Source organism: Sorex araneus, chromosome 6 (assembly GCF_027595985.1).
Source record: "Sorex araneus isolate mSorAra2 chromosome 6, mSorAra2.pri, whole genome shotgun sequence".
In the NCBI taxonomy this organism is placed as follows: domain Eukaryota; kingdom Metazoa; phylum Chordata; class Mammalia; order Eulipotyphla; family Soricidae; genus Sorex; species Sorex araneus.
Genome location: NC_073307.1, coordinates 36,270,942 through 36,287,727, shown reverse-complemented (window position 1 = coordinate 36,287,727; position 16,786 = coordinate 36,270,942). Strand labels below are relative to the sequence as shown.

The window sequence follows — 16,786 nt, the reverse complement described above, 5'->3', positions numbered from 1 at the left end:
TTTTTTTTTAAGCTTATGAACATTATAAGTAAAAGTAAGGAGGGCTGGAGCGATAGTACAGAGGGTAGGGTGTTTGCCTTGCACGCGGCCGACCCGGGTTCAATTCCCAGCACCCCATATGGTCCCCTGAGCACCGCCAGGGGTAATTCCTGAGTGCAGAGCCAGGAGTAACCCCTGTGCATTGCCAGGTGTGACCCAAAAAGCAAAAAAAAAAAAGTAAGGGCTGGAGCGATAGCACAGGGGGTAGGGCATTTACCTGGCATGTGGCCGACTCGGGTTTGATCTGTTTGTCCCTCTCGGAGAGCCCGGCAAGCTACCAAGAGTACCTCACCCGCATGACAGAGCCTGGCAAGCTACCTGTGGCGTATTCAATATGCCAAAAACGGTAATAAGTCTCACTTGGAGATGTTACTGGTGCCCACTCAAGCAAATTGATGAGCAATGGGATGACAGTGATACAGTGATACAGTGATGAACATTATAAGCAAATAGAAATTCTGAGGAGCTGCTTTGGGCCATACCAGCTGTGTTCCAGGATCACTCCTGGCAGGACTCAGGGGGCCATATGGTGTGCCGGAAAATGAAGTGGGGTCCACTATAAGCAAGACAAGCACTTTACCCCCTATACCTCTGGCTCTGCAAATGGAGTTTTTAAATTAAAAGTAGTACAAGAAGTAAAATGACACTTGGATTGCACATGACTGACACCACAGTTCAATACCTGATACCACATATGGTCCCCAAACCCTGCCAGAAGTGATCCCTGAGTACCACAATGTATGGCCCTAAAACAAATATATATATTATGACTGAGCATTTTCATAGGGACCACAATCCCTAAACAGTAGGCACAGTGCTACCATCAAGTAAGTACTTCATGAGCAAACAAACTGCCTTTCTAGAAAGAAGGAAATACAAACCCCATAATTAGTGCTTCCTAAATTGGCTTTCCCCTCACAATATCTAATTTGAGATATTCATTCCTATGTTCTGTGCTTAGTTCTGAAGGGATCCTACTGCTACTCTCTAGTAGCAACGGGAGAGATCTCAGACTTCCATTCTGTGAGTTCACAATTACACTCAGTCCCAGGTTTCTTTGAGTCTGTCTATCATTCACACCAAAGCTCAGAGAATTTTGGAAACAATAAAGAATCAGAGAATTGAACCTGACAGTATGAGTTAACTCATGCATCTCAAAGGTACGCATCACCTGAGAGCAGGAAGCAATAAGCAGTCACCTAGATGCTTGGGCACGGAATCCAAGAGGACTTTCTTCAATCACATAAAGTCAATGCAAATGCTCTTATTTACTACAAGTACATTTAAAAAGAGAAACTAAATACTCTAAACCAAAGAACATTATACTTATATCTCAACTCCAAAACTACAGAAATGTACATATATTTTCATTTTCCTATTAAAAAATAGGGACATATTCTAAACTTCTTTTGTAATACAGATTTCTAGAAATTTGTAGAAATACCATGCTTCCATTATTTTGACCTGCTGTGCCTTTCCCAGAAACAACATATTTAGGTTCAAGCATTCATAAATTTTAAAGAGCATCATTAATAAATTATTTCAGGACCAATAATTATTACACTGATATCATCCTGCCATTCTGGATTAGGTTCCAAATTATTGAGACAGAGGATACTCTTTTAGGTCACTGGTTTTACATTTTAAATTCTTTGGTGACACTTCTGCATTAGCAATTCCTCAGATAAGAATACCTTGTCCAATTTTTGATATTAGTCACTCAGCATTTTTACTAGCCTGGCTGACAGTGCAGGGAACTCTGTGCCCAAACAGTGCCCCCCACCTGCACGCCAATCTCCCAGGCCTCCACTAGCGTTCCCCCTCTCCTTCCTTCCCAGTAGCTGTGTGAACTCTAGGCTTAAATTGTTGCAACATAGACCCTCCTTTCCACAGTAAATCATATTGTAAATATTGTAGCAAAAAAGGATTTTTTGAAACAAAATCGAATCACACCTTAATATACAATTGATTGGAAAGCCAGCTTCCAAGTCATGGACGCTCCTTAGGTCTATTGAAAAGCAGAAATGATGCGATGTTGCTGGAACAGCGATTTTCTGTCCCGATACTGTCTCAGATACATTGGACGTAGTCACTGCAGCTGGTGCAGAACTGATGGCTAAAAGAACAACAACAAGAACTATAGTTTCTTTTAAACAGATAATTTAGAGATACCATATCTCATTTACGTACAGGCAAGAAATTTAACTATTTGGTTTTATAAGCATGAATTAAGGCATAAAAGCCTTATAATGACTAGCCCAAATCACACTGCTTTAATTCCCATTACAGATCTCTGTGAAAAAAGCTAGTTCTCAAAATAATGTGTGACGCAAAGCATAATAGCATATAATACTGATAGTCACCTTTGACAGCAGCCTGGCAGACACTCAAGAGGAGCTATAAACATAAGTCATTATTCAAGGGACCATATTTGACAGACATAATTACATCATGTTTTTAAAAGTCAGTAGCTATTTTAGGCACAAATGGCACAGTCTAACAGAAAGTAAAAACATGAAAAAAGAGATACAACTAGAATAAACCTATTAAGAACAGAGATATTTTACGAATATATAGCTACTCAGAGACAGAGTTATAACTTACACCCACTCCATGTAACTCCAGGGTAGCAAGAATAGCTATAGATCCTCTTGCCACGGGTGAGAAATTTTTAGAAACCTGTATTAATAGTATCTTCAGTCTCTTTACAATCAAATGTGATCACTGTACCTTTTTAAGGCAATTTCTACTATGAAAACGAAAAATTTCTCTTGCAGCACATCACAACTTCTAAGTCAAATAAAGTGCTATTCCTTATTTTTTTTATTTCATAGCAACTCAAAAGCCACAAATTTTACTTAAGGCCCATGGAAAGCCTCATTGTCATTTCTGAGATTGCTCCACCTACTAATTCCAAAATTTCTATATAATCAGAACCTTACCTTTTGGATTAAGTTTTGCTTCTCGATCATACATTAAGCTTTCCACTTCACTTTCTGTTGCATCATCTTTTGTTGGGGGTGACTGGTTTTGAGGGAGAACAGGGGACATGCTTGGAGATTTTGGTACACTCAGTGTCTTCTCCTTGATGGGGGTTAAAACTTTCTTCTTTGAATGCTGAGGCTCATGTTCATTCTGGGTCTTTAATTCAACTAAAGGCTGAAATCAATTTTTTGAAAAGTAAAATTAGGAAAAAAAAACTCATAATTAAGCAAAAAATAGCTTGATTTTTTTTTAAAAAAAATAGCTTCTCTTCCCTTTTTAGACATTCCTAGTCTAGTTTTCTTCATCATTTGCAACTTTTCTTCTAGTATCTAGGGCCAGAAAAATGAATGAGAATAGGGAGGAAATAGGTTATCCAGAGCTGAGTACCAGACCGCATCCTGATGGGATAGCTGATTTTAAAAAAGCCAGGCATAGATGCCTCTATGAATGCTTAGTCCTAACAATGCAACAAAATAGAGGCCATTATCCCTAAAGGAAAAAAAACCAAATCAAAACCAATACCTATAACCACCTCTTATTGCTCTTTGCTCTACTACTCTCTAAAAATAAATGCATTCATACTTTAAAACCTCTTACTTAATTTTTCTACATTTAATTCATAACCTATATAAAGATCAAAGTTTTTGTTTGTTTGTTTGTTTGGGGGTCATACCCAGCAATGTTCAGGGATACTTGTGACTCCATACTCAGGGTCACTCCTGGCAGGGCCCAGGGGTCATATGGTGAACATGGGTTGGCCGTGTGCAGGCAAAGCCCCCTACCAGCTGTACTATTGTTTCGGCCCCTGAACACCAGTTCTTTAAACGATTAGGACACATGCTTACAGGACAGTAGTGACAAGAGAAGTTGCCTGCTTTTTCCCAAAGGACCTACTAACCGGCAAGACAGACAGGACCCAGAGTCCCACAGCTAGGGCTGAGACTGAGGCGCCCCTGCACCTCAAAGTCCCACACAGTGTGTGGGAGTCATTCTTCATTGGAGGCACAGGTGGCGGGTGCTGGCCCAGCCAGTGAACTGGAGGGATGGAAAGTGGGAATGGAGTGAGGGACATGTCCTTGGTCCCGGTACAGCCACACAGAGGGGCCAGGGTGCTCCACAAAGGCCAGGGCCCCAGCAAGGAGGGCAACCAAAAAAGTTCTCTCTCCCCCACTGACCTTAGAGAGGCCACTGACAGGAGACAGAACGCCGAGTCTGTGTGTGGGGCCTCGGAGGGGAGGGTTACCAGTGATGTCACAAAACACAGGACAGGCTTGGCCTCCTGTCCGTTCCTCCTGCCAGGGTGTGCTCCAAGCCCCTACCCTACTCTGCTGGCATGCAAGTGACAAAACAAGTCTTAGTACCAATGGATAACAGCAAATAAAACCACATAAAAGAAAGTCTAACCAAGGAGAACATCGCCTGTCTGAAAAGTAAAAGCAGTCCAACTCTTTACATAAAATTTTAAAAACAAAAGAAAAAACTGGGAAATTTAAACCACAGCAATAGAACATCGGGCAGGGTGCTTGCCTTGCAAACAGTGGACCCAGGTTTAATCCCTGGCACCACATATAGTCCCCAGAGCACTGCCAGAAGTGATCCCTGAGTGCAAAGCCAAGAGTAACCATTAAGCACCATCAGGTGTGGCCTCAAAACAAACAAATAATAATAACAAAAAGTAGCAAAACAGGATGGAAATCTGAAATTTCAAGGGTTAATGACACCACAAGGAGAGAACAATTCCCTGGAATCCCAACTTCACAGACATGGAAGACTCTATCTCCCTGGCATGTAGCATTCAAACTGCTGTATGTTTAACTTCGTTTGGTGGTAAAAGGATATAGCAAAGGTATAAAAAAAACCCTCAATGACAGAACAAAAATAATAAACAACAAACTCTCGGAAAACAAAGTGATCAGGAACAGTCACTTAACACACTGAAGGTTTCAATAAGAAAAAAAACACTCAGAATATGACAAGCTCAAGAAACGAGATATTCTATAGACTGCTACAGAAAGCTATGATGGACTCTACAGACTCCTACAGAAAATAGGATGAAAAGCTAAATCAAAAGTAGGACCAACTCCGTGAGTTTTAAGAAAATAATGTACAAATTTTCAGCTCAAAAAGACAGAAATAAGATGCACAAAAGGAAACACTACAGTGGGAACTATCCAGTTCCATATGGAAGAGTCTCTGATCTAAGAGAATACCTGGTTATTATTCTTATTCTTATTATTATTATTTTGGTTTGGGAGCAACATCTAGTGCAACTCAGAAAATCCCAGAGCAATTACTTGGGGGAGCACCCAGTGCTAGCTCCAGTATCCTGCATGCACAGCCTGGCTCCCCCGCCCCGTGAGTTTGGCACTTCAATATATCTGCCACTTATACCCTTGGATTGGTGAATTTTGCCCATTTGTATCCCCGTTAATATAAATGCCCTGGATCTAGGTCTGAAAATGTTTTTTATTGGAATTCTTTTTCTGCCATTAGTCACTGACCATTGTCTGGGGGGGGATGTGGAAGTGACAGTTTTCAGAGAAGAGACAAGAGTCCCAGAGGGCCTCGCTATGGTCATTCATAATCCTAGCCGGAAAAATCACAGTGCTCCTCAGAAAGGTCTCCTCAGAAGGGAGGTATCATATGATGTAGGCCAGAGAGGAGTTATTACTGCTTCTTATGCTAGGTAACTTCTGAAGCTCCACCTTGTTGAGTAATCAGAAATGGCAACAGCAGAGGGACAGCGGTCACCACTTGCCTGCGAGTCTATGCCTTCCCGCTGCAGAGCCACTGAGACTCCCACCGTTGGGGCAAGCTCCACTGGAATCGGGGGGAGCTTTTGCTTGGCTCGGTTTGGGGGCTCCAGGGTAAAGGCACCCTCCACTGTGACGGGATGCTGGTTGATTTCTGTACTTCCCTTCTTCAGTAATCCGGTCAAGGGTATTTCTGTACTCCCAAGTGACTGGTCTCCACAGCAGAGATGGATCTAAAATGAAAGGCAAAATTGGGCTTTATATTTTCTTTCTCCTAAACACATCAAAAAAAAAAAAAATTATATAATCTGCATTGTATTTCCTTGCATGGATCATCATCCTATTGACTTGCAGTAACTAAGGAATAGATTCGCAACACAACTGTTATAATTGTTGATAAAACAAAATTTATCAAGGCTGGAGCGATAACACAGCAGATAGGGTGCTTGCCTTGCACACAGCCGACCCGGGTTTAATTTACAGCATCCCATATGCTCCCCCCACCCAGCACTGCCAGGAGTAATTCCTGAGTGGAGAGCCAGGAATAACCCAAGCTTCAGTGGGTGTGACCCAAAAAGGAAAAAAAAAAAAATCAAGAATTCAACAATAAAGCTATTGTTTTTCATTTTTCCCTTTTAATACTAGACATACGGAAGTGTTATCACTCATTTTTGTCTCCTTGACATGAATACTAATATTTTATTATGCTATTGGTATATCTGAAAATTGTATTCATGTGTTAAGTAAAAACTACCTTAAAAACGTTTCAATTTCCATTTTAACATCAATGGAAAGCAGTTCTGAAAATTAATGTAATTCTAAAAGAACCACAACCTATTTGGAAATTAAAGAACCTCAACTTGTTTTATTAATTCATAAGATACTTATATTTATTATACTTATAATTTATGAAACTTATGAGTTTCTTCCTTTTCTGATTTTTTACGCTATATATATAAAATAACAATGTCTGATAGTAAAAAAAACTGCCTGTGGGGTGGCAAGTGCTATTAATCACTAATAGTTAACCAAAAATTCAACTTTTGTTTTAGCTGTTGAGCTACAGCCAGCAGTGGCCAGGCTCTGCACCCAGGCTCTGCACTCAGGGACCACTAGGGGGACCATACGTGGTTTCAGGGATCAAGCCAGGATCAGGTCAAGGGCCACTGTGCTATTGCTCCAACAACTTTATCAGCAACTACCAAAAAAAAAAAAAAAGGGAAAAAAGAATTTCAGGTTGTTTCAAGTGTCTCTTATATAACAATCCTTTTTCACTGGCAAACATTCAGAGAACAGGTAATTAAAAATTTTTTTTGTTCTAATGTCATAAATGATCTGGAATAGTCTAAAAGTTACTAGGTATTACTTTCTACTTTTTAAGCTATCTAGATTTATTTTACTAATGTATATATCTGAGTGCAGCAAGAGACACAACAGAGCTGAGTATTCTTATTTATTAAGTGGAGCTGGCTTTTTTTTTTTTTTAACAGTCCAACTGGGGCAAACTTTTATTTCTGAACAAACTCTACTAATTCAACTGATTCTTTAAAATACAAGTAAAAGGCAGATTCCAAACTCATTAGGTATTTTAAACAGGTTGTAGAGAAAAGTTATTTACAATTTTAATATCATGAAAATCAAATGAATAAAGAAACTAACACTGCGGGTGAAGATTGGTATGTAAGACACAGTAAAAACTAATGCGCATCCTCTCAGCACTTCATAATTTGATTGTCATGAATTTTCAATTTGGCTTGGATTTATCAGTACTTCTAAATTTTGTTCTACTAAAATGTCTTAGTGCCTCTTTTTACCTCCCACCTAAAATTCAGTCTAATGTGTCACTCTGAAAAACAACTAACGTGGCATTTTATTACTCCTTTTCAGTCTGAATAAAAGAACAGTAGTTGTCAGTTGATCACTTTTAAACAGAACTCAATTTAAAATTAGTTTATACCTGTTTCCTCAAAAACTAGGTAAGGAAGTATATTATCTCCAAAAATTCTGAGTTAAACTGTTGTTTACTTTACCAGTCAGAATAATTCCTAAAAACTTAAGACATGACAGAGAAATGACCTCCAATACTAAAAAAAAAGGTAGTTTAGTTACCACTCAAATGTTTAGAAGCATTAATTTACAATAAACTACTAAGCACTTACCTGTATTTTAGACTGAACAGCCAGATAAAAACGAAGAATTTCTATGCTGCTTCGTATTCGAACAGATGCTCGCTCTGGCTCAAAGTTCGGGTTGATTAAATCGTTGAAGGGTTCGTTTGTAACATCATTTCCCAGTAAAGAATAGTAAAAGAAAAACTCAGGTTGTCTTTCAGGAAGTTTCATCGTACATGGGATTAACTAAACAGTTAAGGAAAAAGAAAAGAGTATTACTTCATAGCCCATTAAGTACGCTTTAACAAATTCACAAGGTATTTACTAAAATTTCCATGATTTATTTCAGGTCCTAAAATCAGCCATTTAACATTCCTAAATCTTAGCAAAACTACCATAAAACTCCTACTCTGGTTCATTTTTAAAGATATGGGCCAGAGAAAAGGCAACACAACAGGAGATCTGATCCACAGGACTGAGTTGGGCAAGAGGCTGAAAGGGAGAGGCACTTGGGGTCTTCGGGGGAAGGAGGCGGGTACACTGGTGATGGGTGTGATGATGGAATCATGTGCATGAGAAACCATCTTTAACAGCACTGTAATCACAGGACCTCAGGTGAAAAAGAAAACAGTCATAATACAGAAGGAGAAAAACAAGATAATGAGCCGAAGAGACTGTACACAGGTGTTGAGGTACATGCCTGGCATGTAGCCCACACAGGTTTGACCCGAGCACCTCGGGTTACCACCATGGAGGTCCCCAAGCATCACTGGGTGTGGCCCTGGGGGCAGCCCAGCACCTCTACATCCCTGAGTCTGCCCTGCTCTGCACAGCCCACACAGCTCCCCAACTCCTGGCCCTTGTGCTGAAGAGCCTAACTGATGCACAAAATCACCATGAGGGGCCACACCGCTTGGGTGGGAGCCAGGGGGTGACCAAAGTAATAATTATTTAACAAAATAACAGTATAGCATACAGAAGCATACAAATTGTAAAGATATGTTGTTCATGAACATGTGAACTTTCCTTTAAAGAAAAAAGGGTGGATTTTACTTTTTGATTTTTTTTTTAATCACTGTTAATTACAGAGTTACAAAGTTTCACTATTAAGTTTCAGGCATATAATGTTCCAACAGCAATCCCTTTACTAGGTATACTTCCTTCCACCAATATCCCCAGTTTCCCTCCTGCCACTCCCCCAGCCTAGCTCTATGGCAGACACTTTTCCCTCCACCATTATTCTAAGTATTCCCTATTGTCTTCTCCCCCATCCCCAGCCCAGAAGCAAGCTTATACTAAATACCAATTCTGCTCTTCTTTTCTATTGCCTTCAGGTATATTATTCCCTACTATGTTTCTTTATGGCAGAGTCTCTTGCCCCCGTGCCTGGCTGTCTTCACTAGGGCCCCTCGGAGGGGTGGGCTGAGTTTCCCTTCCCGCCCCGAGCAGAGCCCAGGCAGCCGAAGACCTCCAGAACCCAGCCACAGCCATGCTCAAGACCATTCTCCACACGTTCGGATGAGCCTCACACATGAAAGAACCAGCAGAGGAACCCAGGTGTGCGGGTCCCAGGGGCTGAGATCTCCAAGCCTGCATCTCCTTCCCAGTATCCCATATAGTCCCCTGAGTACCACCAGAAGTAATTCCTGAGTGCAGAGCCAGGAATAACCCCTGTGCATCGCCGGGTGAGACCCAAAAAGAAGAAGAAGAAGAAAAAAAAAAAAAAAAGCTGCAACAGTCACTATCAAATTGTGGACACCTATAAAATTGTAAAAGGATGACTACACATGCCTAAAACATGGGGTTCTTTTCTATAGAATAGAACTCTCTTATAAGATATCATAAATTCTCTAAGAATGCATTAATCACAATGGGATATTCTAAACTACTGATACATCATCAGTAGGAGATACTAAAATCTATATAGTGAATAGTTTTATAGGTAATATTAGTTACATATAGATAAATGATATCCTGAGATAAAAAAAAGCTTAAAACAAACGGTTAGATAAAAAAAGATGCCCGACTGAGAACTGGTCTTCAGTAGGAATCCTACCACAAGGAGGGGATATGAGGGTATTAAAATGAACGGACATGGGGGCAATGATGGAAGTGAACACTCGGGGGAGGGGTGTGGTGCTGGACTACGTTATGCATGAAACCCTATTTTAAGCAGTATTATAAACTAAAACTTTTAAAATAAATTAAAAAGGAAAAGGTGGTCCCAAAGGGAGAACCTGTGTATATATCTGCCTACAAACCCAGTCAATCTAACCTGACGTCATCGTATCCCACTGTAGAAGCAATCTACACAGAAACCAACCTGAAACCTGAAAAATGCACAGCGTCTGCATTGGCAGAGAAAGTAGTGGAAAGACTGCCATTCATGTCGCTTGCCAACCTGAGTGTAAAAGTCCTTAGTAGTAAGATATGGCTGACATGGTACTGTAAACATTGCACAATTCTCAAAAAAATAACTTTGAAAAAGAAGCACCTTGAGAAAGAAGCATTCCTTAAAATGCTTAATAGGTTTTTTTTAAAAAAAAAAGTCTACTGGAGAGGGGCTGGAGAGATAGCACAGCGGGTAGGGCGTTTGCCTTGCACGCGGCCGACCCGGGTTCAAATCCCAGCATCCCATATGGTCCCCTGAGCACGGCCAGGGGTGATTCCTGAGTGCATAGCCAGGAGTAACCCCTGTGCATCGCCAGGTGTGACCCAAAAAAAAAAAAAAAAAAAAAGCAAAAAAAAAAAAAAAAGTCTACTGGAGAATTTTCTTAAATTCTAAAGGGCAGGTTTAAAAATAGCAGCTCTTCATGAATCCCCATCCTCAGGGAGTCTCACCTGCTCCAACTGGGTGGCAAATGCTATAGTCACTGACATAATGAAGAAGTCAGTACAGCGATCCGCTGCTCCAATCTGATGGTAGCCGCCCTCCTCATTCAGCACCGCCACAATGTCCTTGGGGTCAAGTCCAGACAGGCTGGCCGGTACTTGATGGAGAAAGACACAATTAAATCACAAACTAGTTTGCCATAAAACAGTGAAGATTTCTGAAAGCTAATTATGTTGTTTCAATATACTGGCAGGGGAATAGTATTACTCAAGTTCAGAATTTACTAGAGTTTCAGTAATTGAGACTGTAGTACTGGTGAAAAAGATACACAGTCTAATGGAACAGAAAGGAGTCCAGAAACAGACCCGTATAAATAGTCTATTGATCACTAATGAAAGAGCAAAGGCAATTTTGTGGTGCAAAGATAGCATTTTCAAGAAACAGTGCTGGTACAACTAAACACCTATATAGAAAAGATCGAATCTAGACACAGACCTTACACTAGCATGAAAATGAACTCAAAACAGACATAGATTTACGAGTAAAGTCAAACCTAAGAAACTCCTAGAAGAAACAGAGAAGAAAAATGTATGCTATGATAATAACTTTTTAGATATAATATCAAGCACATGATCCACAAATTAATTGCTAAGCCTGACTGCATAAAACCGAAAAAAAAAAGTGTGCCCACTGAGAATAATCTCAAGAGAATGATAAGACAAATCACATATTTAAAACATTTATTCCTATCCAAAATATACAAAGAACTTTCTGAACTCAACAATAACGAAACAACTGATGAAAAAGTGGACGAGAGGCCTGAGCAGGCACCTCACCAAGTAAGCACATGAGAGGAATTTAACACTATCTCATCGGGAAACTGTACATTAAAACAATAAGGAGATAGTACTGCACATCAATTCAAACAGCCCACACCCAACACAGACTGCACCAAATGTTGACAATGATAAAGAGCAACAGGAACTCTCGTTCATTGCTGGCAGGTAAATAAAATGGTACAGCCACTTTGGAAAAGAGTTTGGCAGCGTATGAAACAAAATAGCTACCATATAATGCATGAGTCAAGCTCTTCAGTATTTACCCAAGTAAAATAAAACTTTATGTTCATACCAAAGCTCTATACAGAGATGTCAATATTTTATTCCTAATTTCAAAAACTTGGAAGCAACCAAGTAGTCCTTCAGTAAGTGAGCAGACAGACTGTGATATACTCAGACAATAGAATATTACTCAGTATTAAAAAGATTCAAGCCACTGGGGGAAAAAAAAAACTTGGAGGAATCTGAAACACACATTACTAAGTGAAAGAAGCCAAACTAAAAAGCTCTGCACTATAGGACTCCAACTATATCACATTCCAAGAAAGGCAAAACTATAGAGACAGCAAAAAATAAATATCAGTGGACGGCAAGAACTGGGGGAGGGGATGGATGAATAAACAAGAATAGAGAGAACTTTCAGAAACTATTTGGAAGACAATACTGCAATCACAGTCTGGTAGCTGGGAAAAAGTTCAGTGGCTAAAGTGCTAACTTGCAAGGGTAAGGCCGTAAGTTCAGTCCCCAACACCACAGTCCTGCCAGCTCTGTTGTGACACCCCAGCCAGGTAGCTGTGTGCATGCACAAGGAAAGAGCACAATGACGGAAGGGTGGGGCCCTGGCAGAGTATGTCCGAGTCACCGCAACTGAACATGTGCAGCTCTCAAGAGAGCGTGGAGCCAAATACGTGACTACAAAACTGGAGGTGTGGAGGCCCCGGTCATTACCACAACCCAATAGAGGCAAGAGGGGAACAATTTAAATTTAAAATGAAGTTTATCGGGGCTGGAGTGACAGCACAGCAGGTAGGGCATTTGCCTTGCACGTGGCCGACCTGGGTTCGATTCCCAGCATCCCACATGGTCCTCTGAGCACCGCCAGGGGTGATTCCTGAGTGCAGATCCAGGAGTAACCCCTGTGCATTGCCAGGTGTGACCCAAAAAGCAAAAATAAATAAATAAATAAATAAATAAATAAAATGAAGTTTATCAACTGAAGAACTATGAAAGGTTTGTAAAACTAAGTGTATAGGAAATAGCATTTTAAGTTTTCCTACATTTACCCTATGGAGAAAATAATTCTTGAGCAGCAATTTATAAAAGCAATACATAATCCTTTTTTTTTTTTGCTCAGATATATATATGTATCTTGAACAGAAAATGTGTTTCTAAGTTTTGTGAAGTGGTACAACTATACCATGTACAACAATAACAATGTCAGATATTTGTCTCGGGTGCTACAGCAAAATTTTGCTTAGACTCCTTCTCCTCTAAGCAAAATTCTAGAAACTTCTCCCTTTATTATCTTCCCTCTGAAAAGCCCCAGTCCAGAGGTGAGACTTCTCAGTGTTCTCAGAGAGGGTGCACAAACCTTTTCCATCTCGGGGCGGGGCTCCCTTTGCTTTAAAACTATCCACTGGTGCCTTTGTATCTGTTTCCAAAGCAATGCTAATCTGTATTTCTGACTTGAACTTGGTGTATTTATTACTCAGCAACTGGTACCATTTTGGTGCCTAGAGAATAATAAAACAGTGGTTAGTAGAAAATAAACGGTAGTAGAAAATGTTCTAAAGGTTCCACATATATTTTCTGTAGTTTTTCAGTACTTGTGCATGATCATGGTTGTGGTTCAGGCTATAAAATTAAAGAAAAGCTTTTTCTGGACTAAGGGACAAGACCTGACCGGCAACCATGGGTGAACAAAACAAGTCCTCTTTTAAGACTAAAACTAGCCTGAGTTTCTTTTAAATGATTCTATGAAAAATTGGGCAACTGAGAAATGTATAGTTCATTTTCAAATATATTTGCTTGTTAGCAGCAAAAAAATATTAATGATAAGGGAATTTTTCTTTCAAAATGCTAATATTAGATTCAAACCAGGGGCCAGAGAAATGACTCAAAAGGCTAGAATGCATGCTGTGCACTCACTAATACATTGGGCTCAGATCCCCAAAATTGTATTTACTCCCCCAAATGCCATCAAAACTGATCCCTAAGCAATGCTATGTGTTGCCCAAACCCCACCTCATTCCATAAGAGGCTGGAAATCTCCACACCAGGCGTAAGTATCGACCACCACCAGGTGTGACCCAGAAACAACCACAAAAGAGATTCAAACTGCAGGCTTTGAATGTATGAGGCCCTGAGTTCAATCCCCGGTCCAGCAAAAAAATTTTTTAAAAAAAGTAAACTGATATACAAAGTCTCCTAAATTTATGACAAAATAAAATACAGAAAATACAAATCAGCATTTCTAAAGTCAGTAAGGTACAAAAAGGTTGAAATATTTTAAAAGGCCTAAGTAGAAACATTTTCAAAAATAAAATACACAAGACTAATATCTTGAATCCTCTCTGGCTGTTGTATGAGGGCGTCTGTTTTCCTAAGTGTTTCAGTAAGTGCACTTCCTGACTGGTAAGTAGGGCGGAGCAAGTTGCTGGGAACAGAGGAACAACTAGAAGGCTCCGATCAGAGTCCAGTTCTGTAACAATAGCGGCAAAAGTGAAATGCAGAAGAGTAAGTGGAACAGGCGGAGATAACCACCAAAAAGAGGTTCCGACAGAGACAAGGAAAGGGAGGTACTCAGCAAAGCACGTGTATTTCAGCCTGTTGAAGGGGAAGGAGAGGTGGTGACAGTTCCCTGAAGCAGGGAGTGGTGGCAGAGGACCGCCTCTGAAGGCCAAGTTCTGGGAGGCTGCTAAGCGCAAATCAGGAACCTAAACACAGGTATGAGTGCACAGAGGTTTCTTTGATCTAGAACACAGACCACGAGAAAGAGCAAAACTAGTACTTTCTCACACGTACTCATAAATGAAAGCATATGAAGTCCACGACCCACCCGGCTAGTTTTCTGCCCTGTCCGTGGTCGAGCAGCCACTGAAGCCATCAGTGCTCTGACCACCAGCAAGGAATCATCAAAGAGCCGTACCTGCTTGATTTCTTGAGCAGTTCTTAAGTCTAGGACAATGTAGCCTATCGTTTCTTTAGCAGAAGATGAAGAATCCAAGGCAAAACACTGGAGTTTGATAGGGGTACGCTGGAGCCTGTTAATAAAAAGTATGTGATACATTAAAAAGCTTCTGCTTGATACTGGAGGTTCTATTCTAGAAGAAAATAGCTTGCCACGATGAAGACAATCATAGCTTTTTTGTTAACTTATATACATTCTGAATATTCTAAAAAAAAGCCTCTTCAGATGACAGGCTGAGAACGCAGCTTGCTGTGCATCAATGATACTCTGAGTTTAGTCCAGAATTACATGGGGGGGAAAATAACTCTTCAGCAGCTAAAATAAATTATTAATTATGGCTTCTTTGTCTATATGTCAATGAAATAGTATACAAAATATGTAAAAAATCTTAGTCTCTCTCATCAAAGCTGTCATTTACATCAGTGTTTCTGTAATATATAAAATTTGAAGTTTTTAAAAAAATGATCATGAGTCCTGAAGAATGATTTTAAATTGTTTCTCTCATTGTCTCACACAATATAAAATGACATATATACTTATAATTATTTTTATACTTAAAAAATTATCAGTTAAATACCTTAAAATAAAAAACTACTAAAAGTAGAGCCATACCAATTTACGGGTAAACATGACACTGAGTTTCTTCACACAATAAGCACATTAGATTCTACCAACACTTCTACTAAGGATAAAGCGTATGAAATCTGCCCTTGGCATAAAATCATTTAATTCCAACTTATCCATATCATGTTTCTCAACCTGCAGGAATCAGAGCGGTACCAATCACATTAACACAAGGATAAACTTGACTACTAAAGCTGGGACTAATATAGCAGACTCCGTTTAAACAGATTCCAAAAATCACTGAAATACAAAATTTTAATGTCCTCTAAAAATGTATTACCCACTCTTCAAAAAATCCATAGGCTGAGCTAGAGGAAGAAAATTAATTACTCCTCTCAGTTTTTCAACTTTGCATGCTGACTTGATTTAGTACTAAGAAAGAGCAAGTTTTGAAGTGATCATGTGTGCTCCAGAAGGAAATTCTTATTTAAATCAAAAGTATCACTCCTCTTGCCTGCTTCCGGTTGTCTGAGCTCATGAAATACAGCCAAGGCCATACCAGTGAAGTATGGTATGGCCTGACATTAAATGTAAAATTTATTATCAGTTTATATATTCTCTTCATAACCTTTCACTGCACTGCTCTAAATACACAGTAAATAGAAATAACAAATTCTAAGTCATTTAGTATTGGGTAGGCATTAGCACTGTCCTTAGTTTCTCATATATTAGAGGGCGGGGGTGGAAAGCAATTTATCGTGATCAAAAGTTAGGGCACTGGAGCTGGACTCTATACTGACTTGACAAGTTATTTTGCGTCTTAGGTCTGTTTTCTACTCTATGACAGAGGGGAAGTAAACAGTCCCTTCTTCAAAAGGTTGTTCTGATGTATAAATGAATTATTATTGCAAAGTACTCTGAAACTCTCCTGACACGTTAAGAAGCTCAGCAAATGTTTTTATTACAGTCTAATGAGAGATGTAAGTTTATTTATTTGATGACTTATAACCAAATGAAAAAAGAGGATAAAATGAAGTGAAAGTGATAGGCACCGGTGCTGGTGAAGAGCTTTCCGGTCAATTTCCCAGGCTAACTCAGTGGCGAACTCAGGCTGGTCCGTGTGATCCACCGGATCAGTAGCCAATTGTTCTCCATCGAACTTCGCTTCTACTACAAGCAGATGCTTTGGACGTTTGGGGAAATGGCGTCCTGAGAACAAAGCAAAGCAGTTTGGGTTCAGGGTTCATCAGAAGTGCAGAACAATAAAAACACGACTGCTTATAAGCATGTTTTCACAGAGAGGTATTAAATTGACTTATATAGACTATAAACTCCGTTAAGGTGGGGGGGGGGGACCTAAGAGTCTGCATTTCTAAAAGTCATGCAGATCCCACAGTCAAGGCAATGCTTTTGTCTCCAGTTCACACTCTGAATAGCAACAATCTTAGTAACATTTCAAGAGGAAAGCTGGG

At 39.8% G+C, this 16,786-nt stretch overlaps 1 protein-coding gene across 2 annotated transcripts in view; it reads right to left on the bottom strand.

Moving 5' to 3' along the window:
- CEP120 (centrosomal protein 120) overlaps positions 1–16,786 on the bottom strand; it is a 58,825-nt gene that overhangs the window by 37,609 nt on the left and 4,430 nt on the right. For both annotated transcript variants that reach the window (XM_055142554.1, XM_055142553.1), the window contains 8 exons: positions 16,367–16,523; positions 14,709–14,823; positions 13,152–13,293; positions 10,730–10,878; positions 7,937–8,134; positions 5,783–6,010; positions 2,982–3,198; positions 1,993–2,155 (listed from right to left, as the gene is read on the bottom strand). In XM_055142554.1, coding sequence (XP_054998529.1) covers positions 1,993–2,155; positions 2,982–3,198; positions 5,783–6,010; positions 7,937–8,134; positions 10,730–10,878; positions 13,152–13,293; positions 14,709–14,823; positions 16,367–16,523 — 1,369 coding nt within the window. The remainder of the gene's footprint in view (positions 1–1,992; positions 2,156–2,981; positions 3,199–5,782; positions 6,011–7,936; positions 8,135–10,729; positions 10,879–13,151; positions 13,294–14,708; positions 14,824–16,366; positions 16,524–16,786) is intronic.